General features: G+C 27.5%; 1 protein-coding gene across 4 annotated transcripts in view; it reads left to right on the forward strand.

The window, feature by feature from the left end:
• Nucleotides 1-25,123, forward strand: part of LOC129965826 (uncharacterized) — a 67,903-nt gene that overhangs the window by 37,377 nt on the left and 5,403 nt on the right. For 2 of the 4 annotated variants that reach the window (XM_056080039.1, XM_056080037.1), the window contains exons 2-6: nucleotides 16,900-17,034; nucleotides 18,519-18,653; nucleotides 21,967-22,075; nucleotides 23,165-23,185; nucleotides 23,280-23,424. In XM_056080039.1, the coding sequence (XP_055936014.1) occupies nucleotides 16,900-17,034; nucleotides 18,519-18,653; nucleotides 21,967-22,075; nucleotides 23,165-23,185; nucleotides 23,280-23,424 (545 nt within the window). Of the gene's footprint in view, nucleotides 1-13,907; nucleotides 13,990-16,899; nucleotides 17,035-18,518; nucleotides 18,654-21,966; nucleotides 22,076-23,164; nucleotides 23,186-23,279; nucleotides 23,425-25,123 lie in introns of those variants that run through there. The other 2 variants (XM_056080041.1, XM_056080038.1) reach the window with 2 other exon arrangements.

Raw genomic sequence — 25,123 nt, forward strand, 5'->3', positions numbered from 1 at the left:
TAATATAGCAGTTAATGAGCAGAGTAATGATTTTCTCTTCAAATGCTGCACTAAATCTCTAAATAGGTTTAAAATATTTTGAAAGAATGTTCGCAGAAAGTGTAAATAAAACATGTATGAAAGTAAATATTTATTTCGGGATAATACAACATTTCTATGAATCATAATGTATTTTATTCATATTTGAGAATAAACTGAATTTTACAATTTTTACCTAATTTTTAAGCTATTATTTCAATGAAATGTCTTTTTTGATAACTCTACAATTAAAAATCATTATAAATATAACTTTTAATATTCGTCTGAAAAATATATTACCATCACTTCAGGTATTTAGTGAAATATCATGAAAGAAAAGCATTGCTGCAAAACTTTTAAGATTATTAATTCAATGTAACAGAATTAAACACTTCAAATCCCTTTATTTTGTATACCTGATAAATATACATATTAGTCAAAAAATGAAACTGGATGCATTTTAATATTATAATTGTAAAAAAATTAAATAACGTTTGCACAAATGACCATTAATTTTCTCCTACTATTTATAATTTTTTCAGTTTAATGATAACATTGAACGATTAAACAAAACTATTAATAATTAAATTTGCTTTTCAACCTTGTATTCACTTAAACTGATTTAGCACATCATAAACTTTTTTGCTAAACTAAAATTCAATAATAAATTTTTAGTTTAAAAAATCTTATTTTGTAGTATTTTCATATAAAAAAATACATCTTTAAAACTGGCCTTGAATGTTAGCTATTAATGAATACTGTCTGTTGTTCCATTTCTATAAAATAGAATACGATTTGAAAAGCATTATAAACAGAAGGCAATCAAACAGCTTTCTTTATTCGATGATGCTACAAGATTAGAGAAATAAGAATTTTTTATATTAATTAACTAGCATAGCAATTTTTTAATTGTTCCAACTTTATAAATTCCTATAAGTGCACATGTAATAATAATATTTCCGTTACATAACGTTACTTCTACTGTAAAAATGACTATACTATGAAAGAACAGATTTATATTCCAATTTTAATAAAAAACCAAGTGTGATATACATAGGCATGAGATAAAGTTTTAGAAAAAAAAAAGACAGAAAAAGAACTTCTCTCACGATGAATTTTTGAATTTTTATGGTATGATCTCTGACATCTATTTAGCCTATTCAGAATAGACTAGTATATCAGTATTATTTTCAAGTGCTTCAACTTCAAAGTCAAGAGTGTTTAAAATGTTCGTTTTTGAAGAAAAAAAAAAGTATAATTTGGAACATTAAATCATTTATTTATTTCATTTTTAAAAATCTCTTGTTTTGCTATATTCCAATTCCGATCTGAATTAATTTTTCCATGAATTATCCCGATAAAATTTTATGATTCGAAAAATTGTTTGGGTTTTCTTCCCTTGAAAACTGCATTGTTAAATGAAGCAATAACATTTTATAATTTCAAATTGATATTTTTATTTTAATAGTATTTTATATGAATAGGTCGCATAATCAAAAACTCTGCGTAAAAAATACTATTTCCATTTTAGTTACTTATTTTCGATTTATGAGATAATTTTAAATTTTAAAATTCAGATATTTTAAAAATATTTTAGCAATTTATCAATGAAAAATTAAATGTTAGCTTTTTTTAATTAATAGGTTTATTGTTTTTAAATGTTAAAATAAATAAAATCATATGACATCTGACAAAAGTAAATGCACCTGTCATTTAATTACACGCTGTCTGGGACTGCTTTGTAACATACGCAAAATAAAAGACTTATAAAGGATTTCAAAATTAAATTGGCTTTTTGCATTTGGTATATATCATATGAGAAGAATAACTCTATTATGAAAAATTTTATTCAACTAATTAGAATTGAACTTAAGGAATCACAGATAGTTTAATCAATTTTATGAATATATTGCTATCTTCTATGCTTTGTAAAAATTACATTAGTTGTATTTTTAAATGACGTAAAACTTTCCTTTCACATAACAAAAAAAAATGCATATTTGTGATTAAAACTTCCCTGATGGTTACGTCGTGCATATCTAAAATTAATTTAATGCACTTTGCATTAAAATCTTTTGTATTTTGCAATACATTTTGCATGCAGCATGTATTTTTACCTTCATTAAAATACAATAATTCGTCTTTACTCATAGATTATTTTGTGCTCGCTAACTGTATGATAAATTTTGTTCTCAAAATATTAAGTGAAATAAATTTTGTGTTTCCCCAATACTGCATTCTTGGAAACCATCGTGACAGAAAAGTAATATTACATTATCATTATTTTATAAGCATCTGAAGGCCACTGCCGATAACAGCAAAACTTTATCTGTAAGTCTAAAGGAAAGGCATGAGGCATGATTTGAATTACTGCAAAATATTTCAATTTAAATTGATAAGAGAAGGAAAAAAAGGAAAGGCATTTATAAGGTCCTTCAATCACATTAAAAATGAGGAATTAGAGCTTTAATCTCTATTTCCTTTAAGGAACAGTGTTGCAAATTGCTATGTAATAAATTATTCTAGCGGCCTTAACTGATATCCCTGCCCAAGATAGAGATAATATTTGACCATCAGCTCCTGTTGTTGCCCGGATGACAACTTTGCCGCGTGCTTTTCCATGTGTTTCCTTAAAAGATTATCTTTTACTATCTTTATCTGAAAAATATATGAGATGAAAACAAGAAAATTGTAAACAAATGGGGGGTTTTTTATATGATTATGAAGAAAACAAGAAATTCTCGAATTTTCTGAAATCGAGATAAAACTCGGAAATATAGCGCATTTCATCTTAACATTTTTATGGCATTTAGATACTCTGTATATTTTATTTGATGTATTTCTCTTTTTTTTTTCGGTAGCATGTATTATGCAAATAAAAAAAATCAGGAATGTTCTTAATTCAGTTTCCTCATACACTTCCACACATACACACACTCAAAAGAAAAAAGTCATTTGTAACTTGAAGTTAAAAATAATTGTATCTAAATATCGTGCAAAAATATTCTCGAATGATATACCAATGAATATTCATAAAAAGTATCCTTGTTTTATTTATTTATTTTTATGTTTTAATGCAATAGTTTAATTATCATCCCAAGAGACAACATACACTCTAACTTTATACAACTAATCATTTCAAATTAATCTACATTCTAAAAAAATTTCAAATCACTCGAGCTCCGATGTCAATGTAACTTTTTCTTCTGAGTTGAGGGAAGGTGGTAAAGTCTCGGCTTCAAAAATGGTGGGTTTCAAGTTCGAGACTCCATTCTACCGAAGAGCAGTCGTGTAAGCGGGTCTAGTGCACGTTAAATCCATCAGGGCTAAATGTCCTCCCGATGGTGTGATGTGGAAGTTTGGAGAGGGGGTGCCAACTCAGGTGTCGTCCTCGTCATCTGCGTCATCTGACCCGGTTCAAAACTACGAGGTCCGTCCCAAAATAGCCCTAGTGTTGCTTTAAAACTGGAAGTTAATATAACTGAACTAAACTAAACTTACTTCTAAGTTGCGCGGGGTATTATTTTTTCCATAGAGCGTTATGTTGAATAGCTCCTTTCTGACATTATAGAAGTGCAAAGTGCTCTCTCATGATCCCTTTCTTGATATCTTCCTTCCTTTCGATGCATTACTCTGTACTCGTCAAACAATACAAAGAATTCTTGACAAAAGATAAGAATTGGACTATTGTTCTAAAACAATAAAGAATAAAAGGTGTTAAAGAATATTACGCGTGTTTCTACAAAATTTCACATATACAAAATACAAATGAAAAGCAATTGGTATTTAAAAATAAGTAGGATTTTAATCAAGTTTATTCAGTGGCATTAATATATTTAGATATGTAAAGTAAACTTTGTAACACGCATTATTGACGTCAGATGCAAGTATTCCATTGCATATATACATCTCATATTTCTTCACGTGAAAGTTTTCGACGTGTAACGAGATTGAAATTTTCGCCACCTTTGGAATCAAATGAAACTGAAAATAATATGCAAGCCTCCGTATCATGTTCCATCCAGTTCAAATCCGCCCAACTAGAATATTTATAAGCTTTAAGTTAAATGAAATATTTATTAGCTTTCTTAGGGAAAAAAAGCATGTAAAAAGCTTAGTTAAGAAAAATAAGTGTGTGAAAAACTCATGGCGATATTTAAGCATTTTTTTTAAAACTTAATCACAAAAATTTTTAGAATTTTAAATTTTTAATCTCTGAAACGTATCATTTCGAAATGTTAATGGTTCGAGATGTTTAAATGTTCTATTAAATGTGATTTGTACATTCTTATTTTTTAAATAATATTTTTTTCAATATGTTCATAATTATCTTCATTTACAGAAAGTGATCGATTAACGAATTAAATAATTCAGAGATTACTTCATCGTTATATATTATCGATTGATTTAAAAATTTGTTGAAGAATTATAAAATTTCTTTTTACAATTATTTATATGCAACCACAATAAAATGTTTCTCATGCTTAAGTTTTGTGCATGATTTTTTTATACCCCGATTACCATAAGAACAATATTATAGGGTAATTTTTATAAAGTATCCCAAAAACATTAATTTTAGAAATTAAAAAAATAACAAATTTTTAATGGAAATTTGATGGAAATATAAAAATCTAAAAAAAACAAGAAACCATTATTTTCGAGGTAAAAATTTCAAAGGTGCTATTTTCAGGGTCCTATTGCAGAAATCTTACACAGATTATGTCATATAATGAATCGCACTAAAATCGATGAATTAAGGTAGGAGATTCACTTAAAAACTTGTCAATACTTTCATCTATTCTATATTTTTGTATGTAAATAATTTTATTAAAATACATAAATTTACTAAAACTGATATTCAAGATAAATGTATGAGCAATTTCATTTACAGCTAAAATCATTTTAAAACTAGATCTATCATAAATCAGACTGTTTCCTATTGAAACCAGCTGGAGGTTTTCCGTCTAAACTTTATTGCATATTCTCTAGTAATGGTAAATGTATGTTTGAGACGTGTTTTTCTCCAGCTGATTGAAACCAAAATTTGCAACAACAATTGCAATCATAAAATTACATACCAAATTTGATAAATTTAAGTCATTTCATTTTTTGAGTTATCACATTTATATGCTTCTGAAAATACAAATCGACAAAAGTTCAACCCCTAGTTGGATTTCGCTTAAAATTAGATAGGTATCTACAATATAGATATAATATGTGTACCGAATTTCATTCATATAGCTCTCTTTGTTTTTTAATTATTGTGTTAACTTATATTTGTACAACCAAACTTCTGAATAGATTTTGCTCAACATTTGATCGGAATTTACAAATTTAGTGTAAAAGTTAAATACCAAATTTCATCCATCCAGCTCAAAGAGATTTTCAGTTATTTTGCCACAGACAGATATTTTCCGGGCGTTGGATTCGCGTCCCTTCCGTTGCGATTTCGAACCCAGCCGGCCGAAGACTCACCGTGTGTGTGGTGGCTGGCGCACGTATAAATCTGCCTTGATCACAAAGTCCTCCATGGCGAGAATAATATCACTGAGGGTACTGGATCAGGGGTGATCGTTCTCTGATTCAGGTCTAAATTACGATCTGTGGTTAAGTGAATGAAATGCATGAATGAAGTCCGCCGCATAAAAAGGGTTGTGACGAGTGTGTAGCTAAGTCGTTCCCTTGGCCTTAGATGGTGCTACTGAAAAAACAAGAGACGTACCCTTGGCTTAAAAATCACTGACTTCTAAAGTCAGTGGGCTTGTCTATGACAAGTGCAGTTAGAAACAACAACAACAGATATTTTCCAAAAATGCGTTTTTCGAACTCTCGAAGAGAAGTTTAAAACGTACAGATTTGTCAAAATCTCGAGTTCAAATATTTTGATGATTGCAATACTTTCTCGATTCTTCGTATATGAGAAAGTAAAAAGTTGGTCTCTATTTATTGATTGTATTTTGCTCCAACTCAAAAATAGAACTATCTTCCATTTTAAAGATAAAAGTTGGAATTAAAAAACGCTTTTCATTTATAAAGTGATTTCAACATATTGTTACAAAAAATTTTCTACGACAAAATACCGTCGATCAATCGTAATAACGCAACGCATTTAATCGCTATAGTTCAGCAGCTTTCTTGCTGTCTAATCCTCCAGTTTCTCTACGTGTCGGCGACTCCGACTACACTCACACACCACTTCTGACGATACACACACTTCACTGCAGCTTCAGAGTGGCCGTCTTTTATAGTTCCGGGAGTTCATCAGACCAATCAGGGCGTATCTGAGTGTATCTTGGTTCCTACAGGATGGATCGTGAAACTTCTCGAACTTTCCCGTATGATCCATTTAGTCGCCAAACTCACTAAATTTGTCGCAAAATCGCCAAATGGTCGCCAAGCTCTCAGGTCATTGACACGGCTGCCGCTCAGCACAGATCTTACAACGGTCTTTCTCACGATGACACTATTCGTGCCAGGTAGCAAAATTACAGATTTGTAACAATATAAAAGCATGCACTGGGTAGAATATAAAACAACAGTGGATTACGAAGCAAAGCTCTAAATAATTCTTACACACTATGAATAATCTCAAAAAAAAAAATTAATAAGCACAGAACTTATTTTACTTCATATTGTCTACGTTATGCGGATATTCAGTAATGCCTATATTGTAACGAAATTATTGAGTTTTTTGTAAGCCTGCAAACATCAAAAATGTATACAAAATTAGATTGTTAGACTACATAATTTATTATAAATAAACAATTTGAAGCTATGTTATTAATGTCATTAAAATGAAATCTATATATGTAATAGGAATTTTGGAAGCAATAAATGATAAGCTCATTAAACGTCACAACACCATTAGATGACTATACAGCCACAATAGTAATATAAGGACTGAGACCTATCCCCTAACGGCAATCGCTGGCTCCAGCATAGACCTTTCGACAGGAGATATGCAAAATAATATTACTCATCTTTTATACAACGCACAGACAATTTCTGTGTTTTATTGTAAGGAACTTGCATGCTACTTTTGTCCTTGATATTGACAAGCATTTTTTACATCGTTTTTTTTTTCACGTTATATTAAAAAGTTAATATTTTAGTATTTTATTTAGATATCAAAGATTTTAGATGATGCAAAATTTTATTAGGAATTTAAACTATCATTTCACCCTGCTCCTAAAATTAACGGATATTATAGCCATTACTAATTCTAAATATTTTATATAGTGCTATATTTCCTGCTGTTGCTGAGAATTTATAATTATATGAAGTGATTGAAGAAATGATGAATTGTTAACAAATATTAAAAAAAAATAATTAAGTGTAAAAGAAATTCTAAATAAATAACGATTTGAAGAAAATATTGATACCAACTCAAGAACTATTTGTTTGCATGGTTATAACTATTTTTAGAAGGTCTGTGTATTTGCAAAAAAAAAAAAAAAAAAAAAAAAAAACTTTAATGGTTAAGAGCTGTTATATATATATTTACAAGAAACATGTGATATCGGATAAGTTTTAAAAAAATTGGGAAAATAGTAATACTTATATTATTAAAGCATTGCAAAATATCAGATTTATTCAATATTCTATGATGTTGTTTGCCAACATTGAACAATACTCTTTAATATATATTGTGTCATTTAACCTTTTTATTTTGATAGCTGTAAATTGATACTTTGTATAATATTCAGAACGTTTGAAAATTGTATCTTTAAGAAAAACTAAGTTTAAATTATTATACAATTTCATTTTGTGAAACTATCACAGCTTATTGCAAGTTGTGTAGCTTCTAAATATGACACAAATTAATTAAAGAAAATCATTCGAAAATATAAAGCAACCGAATACTGTACAACTTCTTCTAATTGTCTATAGAAAAATGTATTATTTTAAAATCAATTTAAAACAATAAAAAAATGTTTGTTTTACGCTGACCTTCCTAGAAAGCGTTACACAAACTTTTACGTCGATGTCTATCCGTACATCAATTTTAGATCACGATTTGTTTAGCAAATACTGAGAAAGAAATAAAATTCTTTTCTACTGTCTAATGTTTACTTGCACTTTATGATCAATGAAAGAAAGGACAGCCAAGGTCGAGTGCTAAATGAAGCTGTAAAACATCATTTTTACGTCGACGAAAATCATTGTGACGTTAGTTTGCAAATACGTCGGTATTCTCAGTTCTAGTACCATGAATTTCTGTCTAAAATACATAATGCTCAAAGTATCTGATGAAGAAAATTTGCTAATTCTAGAAATGTATCAAAAATGTAAATTTTTCTAACATAGCTGACAGATATCATAGAATTGCATCGGTAACTTATTTTTTGCATCGTAACACAAAATGATGATCTACACTAGATTTAGAATTTATTTCTCCAGAAATGAATCTGTTATGAAATCGTCAAATTTTTCTCGAAATAAAAAAGAAAAATAGAAAATTCTATAAATAATATCACTCTATTTCTTGCTATCATACAAAATGGAAAAAATATATATTTGAATTTATTTCATGTCGAATCTTTAAAGTGAATTTTACTCAATGCCATGAAATTTTACTCAATATTATAAAATGTTCTGAATAGACAAAAGATTCATGTGACTGTGAGGTCACAAGAATGGAGGCAACTCATGTGACTTCAGATTTCTGTCACAAAATTAACTTTACATATTTATTTCTACATAATCTAATTAAACTTTTCTTTCTGAAAAATGCCCATATGACTACCGTGGTACATTATATATATTGTTACAAAATTTTTCTATACAGCAAAATACCGTCGATCAATCGTAATGCATTTAATCTCTAATAGTGCAGCAGCTTGCTTGCTTGCTAATCCTCTAGTCTTTTTACTCGTCGGCGACTACGACCACTCTCACATACACAATTTCCGCCGATACACACACTTCTTCTCCAGCTTCAGAGGTCTGTCTTTTATAGCTCCGGGAGGCGGGACTAGAAACTTCAGACCAATCAGGGCGTACCTGGGTGTATCTCTGTTATTACTGGATGGATCATGAAACTTCTCGAACTTTCTGGTGTTATCCATTCAGTCGCCAAACTCACCAAATTCATCGCCAAGCCGCCAAATGTTCGCCAAATTTGTAGCCAAGCTCCGAGGTTATTGACGCGGCACCCACACAACATGCACAGGACAGATCGCACAATTGTCTTTCTTACGATGACACTATTCGGGCCGGATAGCAAAATTACAGATTTGTAACAATATATATATCCCTAGAAATTCCATTTTTGAAATTTCGATATTATCTTGAATCTTAATGCAACTTGTTTTTAAATTTAAGCTATATTTATTTGATTAAATGTTTTTTAAACTTGATTTAAGTATTTATATTTCTAGTCGAAATTTCTTACCGACCACCTTTTAATATTTTTTTTTCACTGACCTGCGGCTGACAATTGCGATGAGAAAGTAGTGCGATTTCGTTTGATACGAAAATGACGATTGGCTTTACTTAACTTATAATTTTAATGAATCTCGGAGATAAAAGAAGGACCTCGCATTAAGATTAATTTGCTAACCCAATTACTTAACTATACCAATTTTGGATTTCCTGCGAAAATATTTATTTTTTCACTAAGTAATGTCTGGATTATAATTTCAGCAGGCAGAAAGAGTTACTTAGTTATTAATTGTATTTTGAAATCGATTGCAAACTTTGAAGAATCAACAACTCTCATGCACGCATTTTTGTAAGTATTTAATGTACATATAAGTAAAATCAACCCTGTTAGCACAAAATGCAACAACATTGTTGCGATAGTTTCACAATATTGGCCGGCCTTCAGAATATCGAAAAGCATCTTGGAGATATCTTACATTATCTTGTACTAATAGGGAATGGTATCCGTTTTCTCATTTTAATAGTTACCCTGAAAGAAAGAACTGATCATCACTTCATCTGGAGATCTAATAATGGCAATGATATTGTTTTGATTCCATTTCCGATGACGAAAATAATCAGTGCTGAAATTGCTGATAGCCATAGGTAAAAGGCAACAGTTTCCATGTTTCCATCGCCCTATCTCTATCATTCAATGTCCTGGATACCAAAGTCAAATAATTCTATGAGCCCAGACTTGACCCAAACCACCCCAATCGATGAAGCTAAGATTTTCGGGCCATAGCTAAAATCTAGGTGTGAAAAATAATTCGTGACCAGCCATTCGTCGAGAAGAATGATTTCCTTCTATTTTCGTGCTCAAAAAATTGGTTGGATTTTGAAACTTTGAAATTCTCACATTAACTGGACTTATGAAGGTAAAGGATAATTTTTTATGGCTTCCAGTTAAATCATCCTTTTGAGAGACATCTCAAGTTAGAAGAAAAGAAATTATCGGAGAAATAAGCAAATTCCTGATTCTTTGGTGGCACAATAATGGTGATGTGGTTATAATGTTCATAGTCTCTATAATGGAGTATACCTCCTCCATGAAGAATTGGCGCAATGATAAGTGATGATCATTTTGTATTTAGCCACCACAATCATGTTATTATCACAGAGCTGATTATTATGGATTCAAACGGCTAGGTGAGTGGAGTTAGCATTCATGTTTGTCTTTTCAATAACTGTCTTTATTTAGAGGTAGATTTTATAGAAAGCATCAAACTTACAAATCAGTTTTATATGCAGTATCTAATTTTGATTTTCTGCCCAAAGCCGAAGATTTAACTTTATTATCCGTCGCTCATGTGCAAGATTCGAAATGTTTGTAAATTTCTATAGAACAGTTTTATGAGTAAACGAAAAGTGCAATAAAAGAAACGTTATTTTAAGGGCTTTCTGGATAAAGGATGGCCAAATGTTTATTATTCTTCTAAAAATATAGTAAGAAAACTGTGCACAAATCTTAACTTTTTGCATTTATATTAAACTTTAGGGTAAAGCAATAACTAAAGAATTAAAAATTAAGCAGTAAATAGACCCATGTATGCATGAAAAGTACTTAAAACATATATATTTTCTCTAAATCTAATCTCACATGTCTCAATTAAACATTCTGGCATTAAACAGGTAAAGGTTTTATTTTAACTTATAAAATTCTTATTAATTGTGTCAATAACATGTTTTTTGGGAACAAAGGAATAATTATAATAATGTATATTATTATAATTATAATAATATTCAATATTATAATTATAATTAATATGAATTAATGAATATTATATAATTATCCATTATTATAATTATATAATATTCGTTATTATAATGAATATTATTATAATTATAATTATAATAATGAATGTTAAAATTGCTACCTATCTTTATAAAGCCAACTTTTATGCGTTTTAATCCTTAAATCTTGGATGATTTGTTATATATTTGTTATAAAATTATGAGTATTTGAAATAATTATTTATAAGCAAATCTTGTATCAAATTTCACTTCGAAATGAAACGAATTGCTATTTATATGCAACGTTATAACAACACTACACTTACGTGTAAAAAACAATTTAGGCACTATTTCATGTTATCCAAAACAAGAATTTAAAATCGTCAACTTAATTTGCAGCATTAATTTTATCTCTTTGTGACAACTATAGAGAAGATCTAGAGACGAGAAGTAGAAAGTTCAGTTAAGAAAGTCCTTGTCCAGGTCCTATTCAAGATATTTATTGATGCAAATCTAAGATAATATTATCTTCGATATGCTTCTTATACATTTCAGAGTTATCTTGCGAAATCTGAAGAAATACAATAATTTCAACGAAAATAGTTTTATTTGAAAAAGTTCTAATTAATGAATAAAAATTAAACGCAATAATTTTTTCCTTTCACAGTTTTTCCTTTCATATTTAAATAAATTTAAGTTTTCAGATGCATTATAAGGTGTAAAAGGGAATAAGAGGTTAAAAATGCGCTTTTTTTTTTTTTTTTTTTTTATGAAATAAGAGAAATACTTTCATTCATTGGCTATCTTCTATTATTAATTTAATCTTTTATAATATTACGAACTTGAAAAGTGTACATTTTTATATATTAGCAGTTACATCTTCATAATTTATAGCATTTTAAATCCAGTATATCGATTTTTAGTCATGGAATTTGTGTATGCGCGCATACGTGCTTGTGAAAATTGTCGCATCATTTCTTTCACCAAAATTATCACATTTTTATTTTTTATCATGTAAAAATTTCTTTTCTAAAATTATATTTATTTATGTAAGCTCCATACATCATATTGATATGCGCAAACTGCTTTAACCTTTTAAATTATCTAAACTAGCAGATTTAAGATATTTGGATCAGGTTTTACAAGTTCATTTTAGTCGTCCGAATGCCGTTTTTGTCAAACGCCCTTTCTTTGATATGGCTTGGAAATCAGGCAATATGGTGCCAACAGATATGTCATTTTAATCGTCTAATTATGATTTGAAACTACAAAGTTATCACAAAATCAGTCATCCCTTTAGCACAAGATACTGCATACTCCATGATGCTTTTTTCTATTCTCTGAATGCTGTACTATGTCATAAAGATATAATAACAATATTGTAGCACATTCTTGGGTATTGCAGTTATTAATTTTAAATAAGGCTTAAATATGCAAACTAACGTACTCTTCCTCTTCTACTTAAAAATCGAATAATACTGCAATTTTATATAGCTGATAATATATTAAATAATCAAAAAAATATTAATCTAATAATCAGAATGAACTCAGAAAAGTTGGCTTCATTTTCTCCAGCTCAGCGAATATGCATTAATATACATTCACAATAGCAAAAGTAAATGGTATTTGGAACATTTGATTTTTTGTTCCTAACCATCACCAGTGGATTTACAAATGTAGGCTGCTTCCGAGCTAGTCTTATTTTTAATTTATACTTTTGATATATTTTTATTTCAAAAATGAATAAATGTCTTACTATTTTGTCTCCACACCATCCCTTTAGACTGTCGCATCTATTCCGTCATCTTTGCACGCCGATGGCCACTCTATTGTGGAGATTCTGTACAATGTGATGAAAGCTTATAAGCCAGTTAACAGCTATGCTACATGAGCAATTGCTTTTGTATTGTGGTCATGTTACTGGACTGCGAACCACAAGGTCCCAGGTTCTATCATCGCTCAATTCAATCAGCCACACTGATGACCTCGGACGATGAACCTTCAATCTTTGTACAGCTGTTGTGGCGCCATCTACCCACAGCAAACCAAAGTCGTCAGATTCACTTGACGCAACAACAGCAACCACTCACCCACACACGCTCGCCATAACGCTCGGCGCTATTCAAATGGGTACAGGCGCATTAGAATCAACAGTTAATACATCACCACTCAACAGCCATATCGTTCGTCTCACCCCGACTCACTGAAGGGAGAGTCTGTGGTAAAAGCTTATAAGCCAGTTAACAACTACGCAACAAGAGCAATTGCTTTTGTATTGTGGTCTTGTTACTGGGTTGCGAACCACAAGGTCCCAGGTTCTATCCTCGCGCATAACAATCGCTACAACAATATCTTGTGTTTATAGAGTAATGTGTTTATGCTTTCTTAAGGAAAACTCCTGCACCTGCAACCATAATGCATTTTTTCTCTAAAAACATACGAGACATTTTATCTCGTGCAGTTTTTGTTGGTTTATGATAGTGGCATTTCGTCGTAATATTTTTATAAGTTTTGTTAATTGTGCATTAAATCTTATTCCTTTTTGGTTCTTTAATACGCCTACATTTGATCTGAAAAAATTCGGAACTTTTTGAAATTTTAGAATTTTAGTAGTAGTAGTAAAGATCATGTTGACATTAGATGTTGTCAAAATTTTAACAAAAAATAATACTTCCTATGAAACCTTTTTCTGTTCACATCGATTTGTATTTATCAGTTTCCAAACAACTCCACTCAATGTTATGAATCTTCCATTGTCACTATAGAAACCAGAAATTATTATTATCCTTTCGGTTCTTTCTTAACTAATGAATGGTATGTTACATATATTTTAATCAATTCTTTTTATTTGTTTACTTATAAAGTTTGTTTTTATTTCATTTGACCCGGCAACATTTTCATATTAAATGGTTATTTTGTTTCCATCATGTATTCATAAATTTGTGCTTGACATTTATTCATTATTTATTAATGAGCATTTAATTTTCGACCATTCCTGTACTCCAAGATTATTTTTTATTTAAAAAAATTATGAACAAATGCAAATAATAAAGTGTGTAAATGTTCGCATTTCTTATCCGTATGACTACATTTCATTTAAAAAAAAAAAAAATCTAATCTCAGTTTTTCTGAATTTCTCTTAGACGTTTCGTATTGAATATATACAGGAAGTGCAAAATTTACTGTTTCTATGAATTTGTGTGTTGTAAAAGTTTTTTTTTTTTTTTTGTAATCGCCTAAAATTATTCTAAAAGAAATTGTGACAATTTAAGATGGAAATAATGATGTTTTGTAAATTTAATTGAAAATATATTTTGTAGATTTATTGTATTTTTTCCCCTGTTCGTAAATTAATTATTAGGTTATTGATTATAATCTTATAATTACTGATTTATAATAGTAGTCTAAGTGAGTATATGTAAGGTTTTTTTGGTGAAAATAATTTTTTTAATCTGCTGCAGAACATCATTTTCATTGTTGCTAATGTGACATTTTCCTGCCTAATATGATTGGTCAGGTAAAAAATATTAAAAATGTTCTATCATATTAATATATTAGGAAATTATGTGATCATATTTTATTACACCGAGAAAATGCTTCTTTGCAAAGAAATCATCTGAATCGCATGTCATCTCATTTTCTGTTTTGATTTATAAATAGAAATAAAAAAAAAAAAAATGTCCTTTTTTTTTTTTTTTTCTCTCTTTTTGTATTACTGCAAATAGGATTTGAAAAACGAGTATTAAATATCAAGGTTTTTGCATCATAGAAATTTTAAAATTGATTTATTCTTTTTATGTAATGTTTTCTAAATATTCTAAGTTCAAGAAATATATGAAACCTGATATAGTCTTTCAAGATCCATATTTTTATATGCTTATGCCTGAAGTCCTCCCCTTCTTCTTCTTCTCCTCTTTGTTATTAGACTTTAAAACCTACATCATTAAAAAAAGCATTAAATTTGATAAAAAAAACATGCTAAAAGAACTTTAGCTTAGTAAGTTATTTGTCATAAATAATGCATGGTGCATGATAAATAGGTGTATGGCTATAATTTAAAATTTGTTTGTAAATAACTATTCAATTTGATGCTTGCAAATTATAGTTAACTTGCATTACAATATTATAAATTATTATGTTTTAGTATGCTGTAAATTTTTTATGTTTTTATAAAGTGTGTGTTGTAGTTTTGGAAGAAATTTAAAAAGTTCTTTTTTTTTTTTTTCATTTTTGGATATTTTTCTGTTTTCTATCACTGAAGTGTTGTCATCATTAAAATTTTGTACTGCAGTCCCCTCCCCCCATATTTAGTGATTTTGTTAATTCAAATCGTATTTAGAGTTGTCATAATGTTCTAATTCTTCTAATATATTCATGTTTCTTAAGTGAATAGGAAAGATTATTCATTTCAGTTCAAATTACTTACAATTGAGTTTTTATATATTGAAATTTAATATATTAAAATAGTCCCTTCATTTCTCCATATTTTAATAAATTGTCCTGTATTTGCTTTTTTTTATTACTTTTGATTGATAACTTTCTTTAGAAAAAATTAATTGAAATGAAAATGATGCTCTAAGTATTATAATGGAATGCCATTTATTTATTCATTTTTAGAGAAACCACATATATCAAACAATTGCACTTATACATTAGATTTATGTCATGATTTATTTATATTAAATTGGTATGATTTTTTGCTTGTTTCTTTATATATGCTTTTGGCATAATACTTAGTTTGTAATATGATTATTATGGAAAAAAAAATAATACGATTATTATGGAAAGGAATCAGAAATATATTCCAGACATATTTGGCCTAAAATCATATTACATTTAAAATGAAAAAGATAAAAATACATTTATTGATTGCTTTAAAAACAGAAGAAAAGATATAGAATCAGTACTCCAATTAATATGGCCAACTCTCCAAAGAATGTGAATTTATTAATCATCATATATATCAATAGGCCATCTAAATGTTGATAGTATGAACTGTGCAACATATTCCGTGGGCTATGCAATTTATTCGGTTAATTCTGTATTGAAATCAGTCTTTTAATATTGCTGATGAAGATAGTAATAAAATTATAAATACATGAGAATGATGTTGATTTTTTGCTGTATAGATTTTTCCCAGAATTGAAACTAAATATAAGCATCTGTCATCTCATTACTGTAAAATTGCTTTATTTCCATTATATTAAAAAATTATATTATATGCTATATTTTCTTGAAAATCCAAAGAGATGTCTGAAGCATAGAATGCTAATCAAAATCATTTAAGCCATTTTAGATCTCAATCTTTAAGCTTCAACTTTAGAATGGGACATTTTTGTAGTTTTCATATCATAAAATAAAAATGAAAAAAAAAATCAATATTTTTATTACTTGAATTTTTTTATATGATAAATATATAAAATTAAAAGTCATATTCAAACCTTCAATCACTTCAGATTTAATTTTTCAATTATTATTCAAAATATATGTTAATAAACTGAAACTTGATATCTAAACATTCTTGAATAGGTGCTTTAATCTAATTATATTATTTTTCTTACTTGTTTCTCTTCCTGTTATTTTGCTTTCTAAGAAACTGATATTTCACCTTTTTAATAAGTTACAAATTTATAAGAAACTTTGTTTAAAAAAAAGCAATTTAACATCCTATATGATTTAATTACAAAAAAATATAATCTACAATAATTAATTATGCATTTTTAGATTCGTTTATGGCCCCTTGCACTCTTGAAGAAGACTGCGACGCAGGGATTCGTCTGATATGCCAAGGTGGCCGTTGTATTTGCAAACAAGGTGATCTCTTTATTGAATGGCCTAAATACGGTTGTTTTAGCAAAGGTATGATACTTTGATTCCTGCTGTGATTTTTAATGTCAATTCATATAAACATATTTAATTTATATTAACTGTGAGTACTTTCATGTATTATATGATTAGTTATTATGATGGCATGAATTTCCATTACTTAAATGGGCAGTTGGATGTAGCTATACAATAACAAACCTATTCTTAAGCAAAATTTTGAGATATAGTTTATCTAGGGTAAAATGAATGTCAATTACTGCCTTTATCTAAAACTAAATAATTAAAGTTAATAATTATGCAAATAATTGTACTTGATTTAGTTTTATACAGCTAACTTATTTACAGATAAAAAAAATACTTAAATGGTATTTGATTCATAACTGGATAATGAGTTCATATAGGGTTAAATATTAATTTATGATTCTTAAGTTTATAAATGTTATTTTGCTCAATATAATATACATATGTTCACATGAAAGTTTTTGTACAATTCGGTTTTGACAGCAACCAAAAGGTGTCAAGAAAAAAATTTGCGAAATTATAAAAATATACTAAGTGCTTTATTATTTATTATGAAAAGTTTTGAACATGTGAATTACTTGCTATATAGTTGGACGATTAAAATCACCAAACTGGCAACATTTTTTCTTAGCACTTTTTGGTCACTGTTACAGTGAACAAATACCAAAGGTTTTGCTTTTCATACTTAAAAGAAACTGAAAATGACAATACATTTTCTATAATTTTGTAAAAAAAAAAAGCTTTTGGAGGCTATTTAAATTTTTATTACCTCAAAGATTATTATTATTATTTTCCTTTAAAAATAATTTATCTTAGTGAGATCTGTATTTTTTTCATCTATGTTAATTTCCATTGCTGTATTTAATATGTAAAAGTAAATGTCTTTTTAACTTTTATTGTTTTAATTAAAATCTAATTATTAAATAAAAATTATTCTAAAAATGCTTTTATCCTTTCACTACTAGGCCGACTATGACAGTTCTATACTAATGGCTGGTTTCTTTTTCAAATGAGCAATTCAAGATATAAAGTGAGGACATCCTTATGATAATTTGTATGTCCTGAATTCCTTGTTTGGGGGAGAAAAAAAAAACCAGCCACAATACAACCTATAGTATAGAAGTTGCTTGACCAGGGTGAGCCATATTAGTAGGGAGAGGGTAACCCTTAATTGTTTTTTCTGTATTTAATTAGATAACCTTATTTTATTTAGAGAAAGTATTACTTCATCAAAGGATCCATGGCACTCTTGTGATGTTTATAGTTTCCATACAACTTTTGTATCAAATAGTAACCTTTATAAATAAATTTTAAAATATAAGATTTGATGTACATGCTAAGAATTACAAGTTGAAGTATTAAAACATCAGAAATAAAAAAAAAATTATAATATTTTTGAACATGAAATTATTTTTAATAACTTTGTTATTGGCATTGTTTTCTTTTGGAAATGTATAATATGTGTAAACTCATTGTATATTTGTTTCTTTTTTTAGTTCATATGTTTGGCCAATGTGAAGTTTCTGGACAGTGTGTTGCAATGAATTCAAATACTTACTGTAATCCTGACAATGGAAGATGTACTTGTTCTCCAAATTATTTTTACAATGGGCGAGAATGCATACTAAGATGTAAGTTTCTCTTGAAAATTATCATTTTCTCTCTCATTTTCATATTATTATAAATTTACTTATGTAATTATACTTTTTAATCTTAGTAAGTTCTACAGAATATAAGACACTGATAAAAATATTTAATTTTTTATTGTATTTCTTCTTTTGCTGTAATATGAAAAAGAATTTTTTAAATGAAGGCCAATTTTTCTTTCATAAATGAAGAAATTTCTTTCTTTTCATAAATGAAATATTATGAATAATTAATGAGGTTCACTAGTTTTCGTTTCATAAAGTATTCATAAAACATTTCATAAAAGTATTAAGACTTAATAATTATATATTTCACAAAAATATTAAGCATTGAATGAGGTCTTAATGCCATATTTAATTTAAACCTTATATTTCAGTAAAATCTTCTTAATTTTGTTAATAATCATAAGGTATAAATAAATATAAAGTAAAATTACAATCCTATAGCAGATTTGTTTTTTGTTTGGTTGAAATTGAAATCTGAATTAAAAAATCATTTTGAAGCTTCTTTTTTTTTTTTTTTTTTTTTTTTTTTTGTAACTTTACATTGAAAGATTTTTAAAATATAAGTAAAGTACTTTTTAAAAAATTAGATTACTTTTGAATTCCTTGCATAATGACACAGCATGTACAAATTTATATTAAGAAATTTGTGCCAACTTATTTAAATTTAAGAAAATTTTCTAATTATGCCACTTATTAGTGTACCTATCAAATAAGATGAAAAATGAATGTTTATGAATAATTTACTATTGTTTAAATGAAAAATCCATTTCATTTCCTAAATTTTCTATTGATATTTTTAGTTAATTGTTACTAATTAAAGTGTATGGATAATCATCAATATTTTATCTGAAAAAAATTAACTTACATAATACAATAAGTGTTGATTAATTACCCAAATTGTTTTTCATTTTTCTGTTGATATTTTCTTGATACATTTTAAAAAATAGAAGCATATTCAAATTAATAAATATCATGAAAACTATTTTGAAAATAAAATATAAATAATGTCAAATTTTTATTTTCTTGTAGTTTGTCGTAGAACAGATGCAATTTAATTTTTAGAACTAATTTAATCTTTAGAATTAAGTCACTTTCCTTTGAATTGATATAGAAAACCATATATTTAATCTTCTAGACATGATGACATTTTTCTCCTTTTCATTGGACTGTATTATCTTGTCTTCTTTCATTATATTGAAAATGTTTTGAAACAAGATGGTAAAGGCATTAACTATCAACTGAGTAATTTGAAACCACTTTATTAGCCATTGGAGGAAAGTGAAATTACAATGACTTATAAATACAATTCTTGTACAAAACCACATTCAAAGGAGAAAATATACAATACCCACAATGGAGAATCATCTACAATATGTGTAATGGAGAATTAAAACATTTTAATCAAAAATAAATCACAATTAAGTTTTCCATATTTGCCAATTGTGGTTTCTTTAAAGTGAGTAGTTAAAATATATGAATTGAGACCTTTAGCAGCAAAAACTGTCATTCTCAAATTCCTAGAAATCACAGTTATTAGAGGGCAAAAGACTTCAGCTTATATGCAGAAAGATTACTTGTTTTAGAGAAAAACTTTGAAAGACAAAATTGATTGATGATGAAAATAAAGCCTGTTCCTGAGATTTGTTCTATATGTTGAGTGTTTTAAACAATACAAAAGAATATGCTTATTTTCATTTTTTTGGTTACATTTATAATTGTAAGTGATGTCTTAAAGATCAAGTTTATGCAAGAAGGCTGGGATAATAGCTATCCATCTAAAACAGTTTTTCTATTTTATCTTCCATTTTTAAGCCATGTATTTAGGGATAAAATGAAAGAAGCAAAATGAAGGAATTAAGCAGAATAGTAAATGTCCATAGTTTCTTAGTATTTTCAGTTTTGATAAGTTTGGTTCATATTTTAAGGCAATATTTTTTAGTAATATATTGCCTTAAAATTCAATATATTCAAAAGAAATCCTCTATAATTATGAATTCATGGCCATTTCATTTCAAGTTAAATATGAAAGTTCTAAAGCTAAAACCAGTATGTTTTTTTTTTTTTCATTGAATTTTGCTCTAATATTGGATTAGCTATTCTGTAAGCAACTTGAGGTGATTTGGAGTAAAAAAATTTTATCATTAGCTGTATTTTTTTTTTATGTCAGAAGTTATTAATAGCTTCACAGATAGATGGAATTGTTTTGAATTCAAAATGCAAAGGAATTCTTTCAGGGCCATATTGTTCCTAAATCTTGAAATTGATGTAGCAATAATCTTTTCAGATTTCAATGCCAAGCTTATATTATTGTATGTTACTCAAAAGTTATCTTTATGGTTATCACTGCTTAACGTGTTCATGAACCTATGATAACTATAAATACAATTTACTTTAACTTTGTTGAAAATATGAGTATGGATCATATTTGATTCTCACTGATATTTGCATTATTCATCAATAGTTCAATACAATTTGAAACAAGTGCTTATCTGGGAATCTTGGACCTCTTACATATGCTTACATGGTTTATGTGGTTGTGGTTGAATTCCAAAAAAATGGAATGATGCATTAACAATAGATATTAGTGTTTATTTTTAATATATATGCTATTAAAAAATTATTCAATCATAATTTTGTCTTTTAAAGAATGAATGGCTAATAAAAATAAAAAATACATACAAAAAAGAAAGCTTATTTATAAATTACTTCAAATAAAACTTCATTCATCAATGTTTCGGAACAATTTTATTCATAATCTTTCATATTTGGGTAATTTACAATATTTTTACTAAAACATTTTATTATGATATTTTTATCTTCATCAGACGAAACAACAAATATTTTTAATTGTTTAATCATATTCAGTAAATGTACAAATTTGAACCCCACAGTATGAATTTCACTATTTAGTCCAAGCAGTGGAGAAAAATCTATAGAGCCCATGCCATGCACTCATTATTCATATTTACTACTCATAATTCATTAAAGGAATAAAATTAAAAGAACCAGGATATATAATTACATTGTATTATTTTGAGCAAAGCAAAAATTAAAAAAAAAAATGTTGACATAGGATCACCAAATTTTTAACTCTGCAGCAGCCAATATATTTAGTGACTTGCTTAGAAATATTTATTGAAATATTTGTAAGATGATTTGCATACTATATATGAAACCTCTGGTGTATCAGTTATGTATTTAAACTAGTTCATTTATCATATATTAATAAGACCAATGTTTTTTTTTATTTTTACAGGAAACTTTTTTAACTGTCTCTATCTTTATTATTTAGATGATGGCTCAAACTTAAAAGCACAAGAAGTTTATAAAGCAGCAGTGGTAGCAGCAGCCTGCTTCATTGTAGCTATTGTTGGCATATTCGTGGCCTGTATAGTGAGAAGGTAAAAGATTTTATTTTACTTTTATTTATTTATTTATTTATTTTGTCTGAGGTTAATAATAATATTTTGTCTAAAGTAATTTGATATAAACAGCTGAATATTTTTCATGTTTCTTTGTTATTGTTATGTAAAATTAAGGCTTTTAATATATTTTTTGTTTAAAAATATTTTAATGCTGAATATTAATTGAATAAAAGTTTAGAATTGGGAAGTTTGCATTAAATCCTTTTGCATTTTAGCAATATTTCAACAATAAGATAGTAAATAATGGGTGCTATTTTAAATGGTAAAGACACAGACACCATAGTTACATTAAACCTGACAACATTTAAAAAATGATACTGCAAAGATCTATGGCATTTGAGAAAAATGTTCATCTGATGTGACTTAATGTTGACTCACAGGGAGTTAACTTGGATAATTTGATACTTGGATAATATTCTATCAACAAGCATTCTTCTTTTTTTTTTTTTTTTTTTTTCTCCAAAGATGTTTTTATAGTTGAAAGATCATTGTTTTGTAGGTCTAGTACAAAATATCCAAATTAGTGGATTTGTTTGCACAGCATGCAAATTACATTTAAATTGTTGGAATTATTTTACTGTTGCACATTATTTTAAACGCAAGATGATTGATTATAAATAATGTGTGTTCCCTTTTTTCCCAAGTATCAAAATAACTAGTTTTGGAACTTCTTATTTATATAATTTGTAAAAATGCTATCTAATAACTATTGCTATTTGAATAATTTTCATTTTCAAAAAGTTTATATTTTTGTTACTCATTACATTATTTAAAAGAAACTAAAATTGATATATTATTTTTAATATTTACTCTTGTATTAAATTGGAAATATTAAATGTATTAAAAAAACCCAATACAAATCATGTTTTAATTGATTTAATAACTGAATATGAATAATTGTTAAAATTCTTCAGAAAAATAACTAATATATTATCCCTATTTTATATATATTTATATAATTTTAATTTTTTCTGTTATTTTTGAAATAAAAATTTTAATTAAATATTTTCTTAACTTTTTAATGAGTTATATCATTAGGCGCAATACTTGCACTTTCTTTTTTAGATGCCCTGCATGCAGAGAGAGGTAATATTTCTTTTTTTCTTTTTTCATTTTGTAACTTGTTTAAAGCATATTTTTTATGAAATGAATATTGAATCTTCTTTTTCATGTATTACAGATCATTCTGTCGACGAGATCAGCATCTACAACAGAGTGGTTCAAATCGCGATGGAGACATATTTTCTATCAGTGATGAAATTGCTGCCTTAAGAGCTGTTGATAAACCTCCGTCCTATGAAGAAGTGTTACAAATAGAAAGAACGGTATTGTTTCAGTTTTCATCCTTTTATATCTGTCTGAAGTTGTAATAATAATTAAATAACATTTGCAATGTAATTATCATTGATAAAATGTTACTTTTTATCTAGTAACTTTATCTTTTTTAGTATAAATTATAGTCTGATTACAAATATAGTTTAAAAAAGTCACAATTACTCTGACAAGATCTGAACTGCAAGATGGGTGACAAATTTTGTGGAAGCAATACTTCTTTTTGGCAGTTATTGCAGTTATAGCACTGCATATGAGTTAGCTGTCATGAAGCAGATGAACATTCAATGATTGCTATAAACTTTATTTTTTAGCTTTAAAGCTTGACTAAAGGTGGACCCTTTCCCTGATTTTTCTCTGTGGCATCAACTTCCTTTTTGACAAAGGGCCATTATATAGGATCATTGTTTCTTTTTCAATCACTTTTAATGTAAAAAATGTTTCCGATATAGATTTATATTCTTCTAAAACTGCATACAACAATGCACATTCATCATTTTGAAGTATGATGAGAATTTTTAGACTGGACTTATTCATGTTATAATTTTTTTAGTGACTGTTATTTTTTATTTTTAGAATATCCCTTTCAATTTTCATTAATATTTCTTTTATCTTCAAATGTCACAAAGAAATGTTTAGCCTCCATAATGTGAATTATTTCTGAATTTATTGCTTCCAAAGGGATGTGAATCATTTTGCAGTTTTTTCTCTGCATACTTAAAATAATATTACACATTCATTTACAGTACTATATGAGGAAAATACCTACATGTACTCATTATTTGGGGGGGGGGGGAGAGATGCTCCTACTTCAAATGAGTATTAGAACTAGACTATTTGAGAAAGAGAAGGAGAAATGAGATAAATATAACCTATTGTATATACTACAGCAAATTGAAAACTTGATACTTACTAGAAAGAATCAGACCAAACTTTTAAGATCTCTCTATACAAATTTCTACTTTTGCAAAATAAGAATTTTTCTTCATTATATGAGCTCTGCACTTTTTAGGTAACTTCAAAATTCACCGGATTATTGTTATCACCAATTTTTATATTATTTGCTGTTATTTACTACTTTTTAAAATTTTAGTCCCTCATTTTAAAATCATTTAGCTTTTGTGTGTGAAACTGTAAATTTTGAATATAATTGAAAAACTAGTCTGATAAAATCAGCAAAATAAGTAATCAAATTTTTATCAGTAAATTTAAGTTCAAGCATAAATTTCTTTGAAATTGTCTATTTTCATAATATTTTTAATGTTTGTAATCCAGTGAAAAGAAATTTAATAAGTAATAACCATAAATATTAATTATTTTGCTATTTTTATGAAATATTTCATAATTTATTTCATAATTTCATTAATTTATTTTTTACTTTTAATTACTAATTTTTTTTTTTGATATCTTTAATAAGTTTATTATTTTTTTGAAATATTCCTTTTTATTAAATTAGAAATAACTGAAAAAATATAATATTTAAGAAACAATGTCAGTTACTGAAAGCATTGAAATTTACAAAAATGAAATTTATAAATTTAGTATAATAATTGCCATAATATTTTGGTATTTCTTTTCTGTCACTTATTGTCAATAATCTTAATGATTTGTTTTGAAATTACCAATTTCATCACAACACTTAAGACTTTATATATAACCAATACATTTTGTAGTGTGGTTATGAATTCTTTA

Source organism: Argiope bruennichi, chromosome 4 (genome assembly GCF_947563725.1).
Source record: "Argiope bruennichi chromosome 4, qqArgBrue1.1, whole genome shotgun sequence".
Taxonomy (NCBI): domain Eukaryota; kingdom Metazoa; phylum Arthropoda; class Arachnida; order Araneae; family Araneidae; genus Argiope; species Argiope bruennichi.